The 10,565-nt window shown below is 43.8% G+C and overlaps 1 protein-coding gene across 1 annotated transcript; it reads left to right on the plus strand.

Moving 5' to 3' along the window:
- The first annotated feature begins 7,266 nt into the window (after positions 1-7,266).
- GPR151 (G protein-coupled receptor 151) lies at positions 7,267-9,779 on the plus strand. Its single transcript, XM_083487829.1, has one exon. The coding sequence runs from the start codon at positions 7,445-7,447 to the stop codon at positions 8,678-8,680; it is 1,236 nt and encodes a 411-aa protein (XP_083343955.1). The 5' UTR covers positions 7,267-7,444; the 3' UTR covers positions 8,681-9,779.
- The last annotated feature ends 786 nt before the right edge of the window (positions 9,780-10,565 follow it).

A 10,565-nucleotide genomic window follows, 5' to 3' on the forward strand; every position in this document is an offset into this window, starting at 1 on the left:
GGATATTTGAAAAATATCAAAGAGGTGTGTGAGGGGGGAAGCATGTACTCAAAATTTGTAAATGGCATGTTAGAGAACAGAATAGACAACCAAGTACATTTAACATTCCCTCAGTAGAATCCTCCCGGGTGTTGGCAATGACATCTCAGTAGTGTTACGTAGTGGTTGGAGCAGCCTTCCTAAAAATAGTGCCCTGCAGTTTCCACCATCCATTTTATCTATGACAATGTAATACAAATCATGAAACGAATGGATAAGGAGCCAAGCCCTGATAGTAGCCCTATATGAGACCATGAATATCTCTCTCTCTCTCTCTCTCTCTCTCTCTCTCTCTCTCTCTCACTGTAGTAAGCAGGGTATAGTGAAATTGATGCCACCGCTGCAGCTAGGCCATATTGTGGCAAGCACATGCATGTCTTTGTGTAAATTCAGGAGAATTTTTACCTCAGCAACTTGTTCCAAATAATTCAAACATCCCTAAAAAGAGGACACCCAGCTAATAGAGCTCAAGAACCTGGATAACCTATTTGAAGTCTGCATAGTAAGATTTGTATTACCGTAAGTCCTTTCCCCCTATATGGCAGCTTGAGGTAAAATGGGGTGGGTCAGGAATGCTGCTGTACTGCAAAATGGATTTTTCAGGTTAATAATAATGCCCTGCTGATCAAATTACATGAAGCACTAAGGCAGAGGCAGGGAACCTCACCCCTCCCCAGGCCACACCCCTCACTGGCTCTGTATCACACCCTGGGCATTTTTGCCCGGCCAGAATATGTCCTTGAATTCTGACAAAGAGGCGTGCGTGTAACACAAGCTAGCTTACCATGCAAAGCTAAAATGTGTGGTCACTGTGCCACCCACTTCTGCCTCTGCCTCTGTCCCCCATCAGCAGGTGGCCCTTGAAAGTTTCCCTTAGACTTAACAACATCTTCCATCTTTGTGCTAAGGGGTTCTCTTTTACTTTCCTAGTGAACCAGGGTTGGTCCTAAGGCAAAAAGCAAGATATGTTAAAACTTTCTTCAGCACTAACAATGGGGAATCATCCTCTCACACTTGAAGGCAGCAGACTGTTTTAGAAAGGGAGCAGGTGATGAAGCACACACGGCCCTGTCCTGCAACATCTTGACATTGTTTCCTGCCCCAAAGCGTCTGTGGAAGCCAACTCAGTCTGTCTAATGGTAGGGCTGGTTCTGCTTCTAGCCTCACCCTAGTACTTCATCGTCGTCATCAACTCATCCTCTTCATAAGGATTCCGCTTTTCTTAGCACCCTTTCACCCTCCCCCCTTTAAAATTCTTAGAGCAGGGAGAGGGAGCCCTTGGACATATGTGGCTGGACTTCAACTCCTATCAGCCCCATTGAGCATGGCTGGCAGTTATGGATGATGGAAGTTGTAGCCTAGTGATGTTTGAGAGGACCACTGTTTCCTCGTCACTAGTTTATCCCTGTATTGTTTCATATGCATCCCCATTCTGTAATATGGCATATGAAAAGTCACAAATGGGAAGTGATTGTCCTTTGCATGAGGGAACACTGGCAATTCCTCCACTTCCACATTGTTTTATGGAACCTTTGTGAATTAGTCATAGCTAATATGGGAAAGCATTTCTCCTATGCCTTTTAAAATATGCTCACATGTCTGGTTTCCGAAAGCCACCTCTGCAGCCATAAGGAGAGTTTGCTTTCAGTTCACATCTGAAATCCATTCCACTTTGCATCAAATCTATGACAAAGCTGTGCCATCTAGTGGAGTTTGCATGTAAGACCCACTGTTTCCTAGAACATATTCCAGTAAGGTAGCCTTCTTAGCTTCTGGGAGGGGAAAAACCCCCAATATAATTGTTAGTCTTTAAAAGTGCCACAAAACTTTAAATTTTTTCTTCACAAAGACCTAGAGTGCCTTCTGTTCATGTGAGCAAAACTGTCAAGGCGAGGTCATCTGAGTAGACTCAAGGAGAGTTCAGCATGTCCTGAAATGGTCATAACAAAATAAAAAAAATCCTTCCAGTAGCACCTTAGAGACCAACTAAGTTTGTTATTGGTATGAGCTTTCATGTGCATTTTTTTATTTTGTTTAGACTACGGCAGACCAACATGGCTACCTACTTGTAACTGAAGTGGTCATGTCATGATAACTAAAACTGCGTGTCCAGCCCAAAACTCAGACCCAAAGTAGTGAGCCAGACCGACACTTATCTAAGGACTCAAACTAAACTAAAAAGAGGTGGCGGGGGTGACTTCAGTGCAAACCACACTCTGCATTGATGCTTCTACTCAATATAAATTATCCTCACCTTGCTAATTTGGTTATGTAAAGTTGTCAGCTCCCAGATGTTACTTCCACAAAAATACATACAATTGTGTGGGCATCTTCCATGCTGCCTTGGTCATCCTGTACCTTACTGCAAGGCCACCATACCATCTGCTACCGTCCAAATATAATCTCAGCATACAAGCAGGGTTATGTGGGAGAAGGTGGTCCTTCCTGTATCCAGGTCACAAGCAGGGGAAACCATTTCCTTGTCTTTTATTAATCCTTACATGTAGCCAGTGCTTTTTTTTCTGGGGAGATGCAGGGGTACGCGTACCCCTAAACATTTTGTGAATCTAACGGGAGAAGAAACTAAAAAAAATAGTTTCTTCTCTAGCACGGTGAATCGTCAGTTCCATTGCTACCCCTGATGTGGCCTCATTTCCTGTCACAGTGTTTCCTGAGTCTCAGATGAAAGTGAGCGTTTAATGTGTTAAGCAGGAGTTGGAATCTAGCACGCTGATTGGTCAGTTTTGTTGTTACCACCTCTGATGGCGGCTTCCTTTCCTTTCCTGGTGTTTCCCGAGTCTCTGATGGAAGCGAGCTTTTAGTGTGTGAAGCAGTGTGGAATGTTGATGTGTGGTGTTTTACTGATTAAATTTTGGCCTCATTGTGGAAGTTACTGTGAGCTGTCAGCTGTGTAATATGAGGTAATGCATGTTTTTAGTACTTTTGTCCATTTACTGTATTTATTTTTCCCAATTTGAACTATAAAATGGTGATTTTCTTGAGTCAAAATGAGAGTACAGTGGTACCTCGGGTTAAGAACTTAATTCTTTCTGGAGGTCTGTTCTTAACCTGAAACTGTTCTTAATCTGAGGTACCACTTTAGCTAATGGGGCCTCCTGCTGCCGCCATCACACAATTTCTGTTCTTATCCTGAAGCAAAGTTCTTAACCCGAGGTACTATTTCTGGGTTAGCGGAGTCTATAACCTGAAGTGTCTGTAACCCAAGGTACCACTGTATCCCTAAACATTTTTTATTTTTTAAAAAACACTGCATGTAGCCCATGAGTTAGGTCACCATTGCTTCCATTTTACAGATAAGCAAATCCAGGAGTTGGATGCAGCAAGGGAGGTTGGCTCAAGGAAACATGCCATTGCATAGAGATTTTCTATGGACACAGATAGACAATGTTCATTCAGGTCCCATGGAATTGTCGGGATGTAGCTGTCAATGCGAATGAGTATACTTGCTGTATGTGGCTGGAGCCAGTGATACGGCAAAGGCCACAAATGTCTCATAAGGATGAACAGAGACTGGAACACAGGCTGCCAATGTGAAAAACAGCAATGCCCAGCTGTCAACCCAACAAACTGCACACTGCATATGTTAGGCAGACACTATTTTGGCTAACAATGTAGTTGCATGATCAGCCATGCCAGTCAAGAAAAGTACTGATGCTTCAAATATTACATGTGCTAAGATAGTTTAATATTTGCAGGTGGTAGCTATCCCCTGCTCTTCTTTTGCTCAGATGGCATTGCAATAGCCTTTGGTATCATATGCACTTAACCCTGACAGATGGAAGCTTTCAAAATAGACACAAATCCTCATGGGAGTATTCCATAATGATTGCATTGCTAAGCCTGAGGAAGGCAGGCCAAGTCTGCAGCAGACTAGGTCAGGCCCAGCACCACCACACAGCATGTTTGGGGCAAATACTGGGGACCACAGCAGAGTATTACTTGTGAGTGGGTCCATGCTGGTGGTTATACCTGTAGGAGGATATTGCTGCAGAGTATTTCATTGCATTTTGTGTGGTTTTCAGCTTGTGCGTTTGGAGAAGTAAGTTTCCATTGTTGCGATGTAACCAAGGAAGTCATAGTGGGAGTGGGACGACATCTGTCAATCTGTTTTGAGGGATTCTCTCAAGCCTCCTAAGCAGATTGAGGGAAGGTGTGGAGAGAGAAGTAGGAAGGGGAAATGGCTAGGCTCAAACGGAGGTGGTAGCTACTCATAAAAAATCATTCACTGTAAAAACAAAGAAACCTACCATCTGCAATCAGAGCGGTGTGTTTGTTTTTGGTGGCAGGAGAGAAATAGGAATAAACACATTGGCACCATTCTTGAAGAAAGTAGCTAAATCAACAAATCATCAAGCCAGGTTGACACCTGGGAATATGATTCATGTTCTCAAAAGATCACTGATACTCCCACCACCTACACATCTTTAGTATCAGGCAAACTATGGCACAGAAAAAATGAGCAGCAGGTAGTGCTGCTGAGGCTTTCTAAGAGGAAATGAATTATATATGCACTAATGTGCTGCAATGAGAATAATGCTCCTTGTCACTTTAAAAAGTGGCCCATTTGTAATACCAGCTGGGGAACAGTGAGTGAATAATAAGCAGACAACCCACTTCACTGTCTTCCTTGGATCAGAAAGCAAAAAGAATAATCTTTTCCTTCCTGCTTACCCGCACAGGTGGGAAAAGCAGTGCAACATGGTCAGCCTTATTAAAATAATGGCTACGCACATGTCCATTTCATTTTCTACCCATTTGTTTTTCTACATGATACCAAATGTAAGCTTTTAGTAAGATTGAACTGGCTGAGAATATTAAATAGGGCAAATATAGCAGCAGCAGCAACTGGGCTTTGTTCTCCACACAGGACAAGTATTTGAGGTTTTGGTTTTCAACCATCATAATTTCTAGGATATCTGACACTAAATTTATGGACAGTGATGTAGCATCAAATACAAAGGCCCATTAACCCTCATTGATCATTAAATGGTAAAAAGTACATCCTACTAACTTGTTGGCATCCTGTACCTAGCTATAGTTCTGGATGCCACACTTTAAGAACTATATAAACTAACTGGAACAGGTTCCAAAGAGGGCAGTAAAGGTGATCAGCAGTATGGAAAACAAGTCCTATGATGAAAAGTTGAAGGAAATGGGCATGTTCAGCCAGGAGGAAAGAAAGGTGAGATGGGACTTTCCAAATAGGAGAAGGTCTGTCACATAGAAGAGGCAAGGACTTGCTTTCAACTTCCCCAGAAGACAGGCCTAGATATACCGTAATGCTCTTAAATTAAAGGTAAAGGGTAAAGGGACCCCTGACCATTAGGTCCAGTCATGGCTGACTCTGGGGTTGCGGTGCTCATCTCGCTTTATTGGCCAGGGAGCCAGCGTACAGCTTCCGGGTCATGTGGCCAGCATGACTAAGCTGCTTCTGGCGAACCAGAGCAGTGCATGGAAACACCGTTTGCCTTCCCACTGAAGTGGTACCTATTTATCTACTTGCACTTTGACGTGCTTTCGAACTGCTAGGTTGGCAGGAGCAGGGACCGAGCAAAGGGAGCTCACCCTGTCACGGGGATTTGAACTGCCGAGCTTCTGATCGGCAGGTTCTAGGCTCTATGGTTTAGCCCACAGCACCACCCGCGTCCCGGTCTTAAATTACGGGAGGATAAATTTCTGTTGAACTTTAGTAGAATGTTGATTCTTAGCAAAGTGTGGTGGTTAGTGTGTTTGACTTGGATCTGGAGAGACCAGGGTTCAAATGCCAACTCAGCCATGAAACTCACTGGATGACTGTGCACCAGGCACTGTTTCTCAGCTGAATCTGCCTCATCAGGTGGTTGTGAGGAGAAGATGCGGAGCGAGAAAAATCTGTATCCTGTGAAATGATCTAAAATAATATAAATGGAGGCAATATGGCGCGGGCCATGGCACAGCAGAACTCCTGAAGGCAGCCAGCATTAACTGCGCTGCCTGGCAGGCTCCCGGGCCACCAGGATTGCTGCCGCTAACGCAGTCACTGGGTTGAACTGGGGGTGCCCAGCGGGTCAACCGGGGGAGCCGCCAAACACTCCCTCAGCGATCCTCATTGAGCCAGGGCTGAGAACACCCGCCCATGAGCCGGTAGAGCTCTGGGGCCTGGAGGCCTAAGGAGCCAGCAGAAAAAGGAGAAAAAAGGAGAAAGGAGCCCCAGCCTCCCCAGCTTACTGTCATCGCTGCTGCTGCTGCTGACGACACAAAGGGAGAACAGAGGTAGGAGAGCACCGGGAGGGCCAGTGAGGCCACGAAAAACCACGCAGTCAAGCCCAGGCCCGACCTAAGCCTACCTCCACAGTGGCTAATGTGCCTAGAACAGGCTGGGACCCAGAGGGAAACAGAACAACAGAGGACTCCCCGCAAGAAAAGAGAACACAGCTTAACACCATCCAAAAAACCCTGTTTTTATTTTTTAGGTTCCCCACCCCCAGAATTTTTCATTTTTTCCAATTTAAAAAACAAAACAAAAACAAAACACGTCCCCCCCCATTTTTAAATATTTTCCTTTTTAAGGGGGGGCACTGCTGTTGCAGCCACTTTTTACTCATATTATTACTTTTTAAATCCCAATTCCCTCCCCCCCTTTCTTAAAAAAAATAAATTAATAAATAAATCTCTTTTTCCCCCTTCTCCTTAATATAAAGGTAAGTTCTTTATTTTAAAAAAACCCCAGTAAAAGAGCATGGAATATACCCACGTCAAATGTTTATCAAAGCATTAAGAGAGTCTGTGCAGTGACACCATCCTGTCATTAACTCCCAGAACTGCAAAGGCAATTTTCTATGAAGCTTGCACCTGTAGCACCCGGAGTGGAGCTTTTTGAGTTCTACATATTTTTGGCATGATTGCAGAATTATTTTAGCCAATGGCCCAAGTTCAAATTAGCATCGAAATCAGAAAACCATTCAGTCCTGCTGTTTACTCTAATAAATGTCCAGAGATTAGCTGCACATTATCGTTTGTAAAAAATAATAATAATAGTAATAAAAGGAATCAGGCACAGCATTTTTGAGTTTTACATCATTTATGGAAGAATCACTTTAATTACTCCATGGGGCTGCTACACTGGTTATTAGACTTGCTAATAAGCAGCAGGCTACGTGCTCCCACCAGGGGACTGTCAATCAAAGCCGTCGCAGGTATATAGCAATGAGAGGGTCTGGCTAGAACCACATGTACTGTATCAAGGCTTTTCGCAGAGGTTTTGTATTACTTACAGAATGGTAGATTTTCCTCACCCACAGAGGGCTTAAAGGAGACAGAACGGCGCAAGGAGGATTTACCTCCCATTGGCGTGCATCATCAACAATAACAGAGGCTTTGGTGGACAGAATCTGCCTTCAGCACCATGAACAGTTCCCTGGCTTTACCAATCCATTATGCAGGAGGCTATGAGCCCCAGGATTCCAAGGAGTGGAAGGTGGTGATCCCAGCCTTCTTAGGGGTGATCTGCCTGGCTGGCTTTGCAGGGAATGTGTGTGTCATTGGGATCCTACTGTACAACTCCAAGAAAGGGAAGCCGTCCATGATCCACTCCTTGATCCTCAACCTCAGCCTGGCAGACCTGCTCCTCGTCCTCTTTGTTGTGCCCTTCAGGGCAGCGGCTTACTCCAGAGGAGCCTGGTACCTGGGGTGGTTTCTTTGCAAAACCTCCGACTGGTTCCGACACGCCTGCATGACAGCCAAGAGCTTGACCATCGCTGTGGTTGCCAAGACTTGCTTCATGTATGCAAATAACCCGGCTAAGCAGGTGAGCATCAAATGGCACACCATCTGCGTTGTGCTGCTGGCGATTTGGCTGCTGGCCTTGGGAATCCCGCTGCCTTTGTGGTTCTTCAGCAGCCTCTGGGAGCCAGAGGTAGGCTCTGCTTTGTGCATCGTGATCATTCCAGCCCATGCTCACGAGTTTATGTCAGCCTTTGTCAAGCTTTATCCCCTGCTGGTCTTTTGCACCCCCCTCACTTTTGCTTTCTTTTATTTCTGGAGAGCTTATGGCAGATGCCAGCGGAGGGGGACCAAGACTCAGAACCTGAGGAACCAGATCAGATCCAGGTGCCTGACTATGATGCTTCTGAGTGTTACTGTCACCTCTGCCGTGATGTGGCTTCCTGACTGGATATCTTGGCTGTGGGTCTGGCACCTGAAGAAGGGTGGGCCTGCTCCCCCACAAGGATTCATGGCCACTACCCAGGTCCTGATGTTTGCCATCTCTTCGGCCAACCCTCTCATCTTTGTACTGATGTCAGAAGAGTTCAGGGAGGGTTTCAAAGGCTTGTGGAAAAGGCTTACGCTGAAGAAACCGCTGCCTGCCCCAGAAGATCAGGAGGAAACAGTGGTTGACAACACGGAGGAAGCCCCAGATTCTGTTCCTTCTCCAGAGGTAGTGACTCCTGATGAAGAAAAAGAGCCCCCCTCCGTCCCTCAAACCTCAGAAAGCATGGAAATCAAGAAGGAGATGCCCATTTTGCCAGATGTTGAACAATTCTGGCACGACAGGGAAGCAGTCCCTGATGCTCAAGACAATGACCCTATTCCTTGGGAACATGAAGGGCAAGAGACAGTAGGTTGTGATCAACAGAACTGAAGTTAGAAAGCTGATATATATATAATCATAATTTTGTTGCTTACTTGGAGTAATGCTGAACTGGGTATACTGCTTTAGTTTTACACCTTTGCATGTGTGCTTGGGACTTATCGACATCTTCAGAATTAATGTAATGAACAAATGCAACTGTCAGTTAATCATTCCAGTTATTCTGCTCTGAGATTTTTATTTCTCATTTTACTTAAAATGCATGTCTTGTATTTTCAGATGGTGATTTAAGTTAAAATTTCAGGAAGGAAAAAATAGTAATTTGGTTACATTTGCAAAGTAGTTTTGCATCAAGAAGTGAGCTGAAATTGCATGAGATGACTATAAAACAGAAGGGCTTTGTGCTTATTTATAATACATACTCTGTATATAGGTTTTGTAGGCACGCTTTGGGGTGAACAATTATGGCTTTGAACAGGTTTTTGACCAATTCAAAAAGAAGGGCAGAGCAAAAGGTGTAATTTGGTTTTAACTAATGAAGCAGTATGCATGACAGGTTCTCTCATTATTACACTTAATAGGTATTAAACATGCTCAAAGAAAATGTGGCTCATGTTTTTCTGCTAACCGATCAGCCTTCTTAATGGGCTTGCCACTTCACACGAATAACAGAAATTAGCTTTATAGTCTAAGTATAGTGTTCCAAACCAGGTGTGTAGAAATCTTCCATTCCACTGTATAGTCATTTAGCAATTAATATAACATTTGTATTTGGCAGCAAGGCAAGTTTTGAACAAGAGCCACTTACATCAAATGCACCAGGACCTTATTATGCAACCGGTATATATATTTTTCCAAAGCTTACATCATTTATATATTACTTTATCTCTCAATTGTAGATACAGTTGCATGTTTCATCTTCATATGAGGACTCACTCACTCTCATTTAAAATACTGTTTTTGAAAAGAGCAAGTGAGTTACTGATTGAGTTCTATCATCAGGTGTGGCTCATATCCACAGTTCTGGAAATACAACTTTTGTATATGCAGGACAGGATTAGTCTTATTTCAGTGCAAGGCAACATGCATTATCCATCACATAGCAATACTGTTCACAACTGATGAAGCACATTTGTATATGAAAGGAAAAACTGACCTTATAGGTTTTCTGAGTGCTTAAAGGTGGAACTGTACATACATACATAAAAAGTTCAGGGGATTAAAGTTACAGTTCAGATCTTGCAGCTATTCGATTCCGATGTATTGATGACATTTTAATTGGTACACATCCCTCTGAAACGAACAGGGACACAACAACTGTTCCTGGAAACATTTTAAATGCATAGAACTGTTAACAGGGCTGGCCAAAGACATTTCTGTTGCCTCTAGTGGCTACTACACTGTGAGATTCAATGTGTTTGCCTTAGGCTGCATTAATAGAACTGAGGACATTGGGGAGTAACAATGTATATTGTGGATGAAATCCAGTGCTGCCTTTTCTGCTAGCAGAACAGATGTTGATCCAGGGGAGAGGGTCTTTTACCATACAATGAAAAAGAATTTTCACTGCTTCCCCTTTCCTCCTGTGGCCTCCTGCAAGTCTGTTCAGGAAGTTGGCAGATCCTCCAGAAAAGTGTTAGGTGGCAAAGCAGGCTGAGTGGGAAGTGGCAGAAATCACCTCCCCCTTTTACATTAGCAGATTATTCCACTGGATCAAAACCTGGAACAGCAACACTGCATTTTGCCAAATAAGAGTTGTACTTCTGTGACATTGCAAAATATCCTGAGATGCAGCTCTTGGATCACGTGCTACTGTATTTTTGCTTGTAATAATTTTTGCTTGTAAAAAAATTGCCAACCCGAAGAACTACTTAGATTATGTGTGGTTAAACATGCCAGTTTCAATAAACTTCCAAGTCGTTTGGGTATCCGTAAG

Source organism: Podarcis liolepis (genome assembly GCF_965112155.1).
Source record: "Podarcis liolepis genome assembly, chromosome: 2".
NCBI lineage: Eukaryota > Metazoa > Chordata > Lepidosauria > Squamata > Lacertidae > Podarcis > Podarcis liolepis.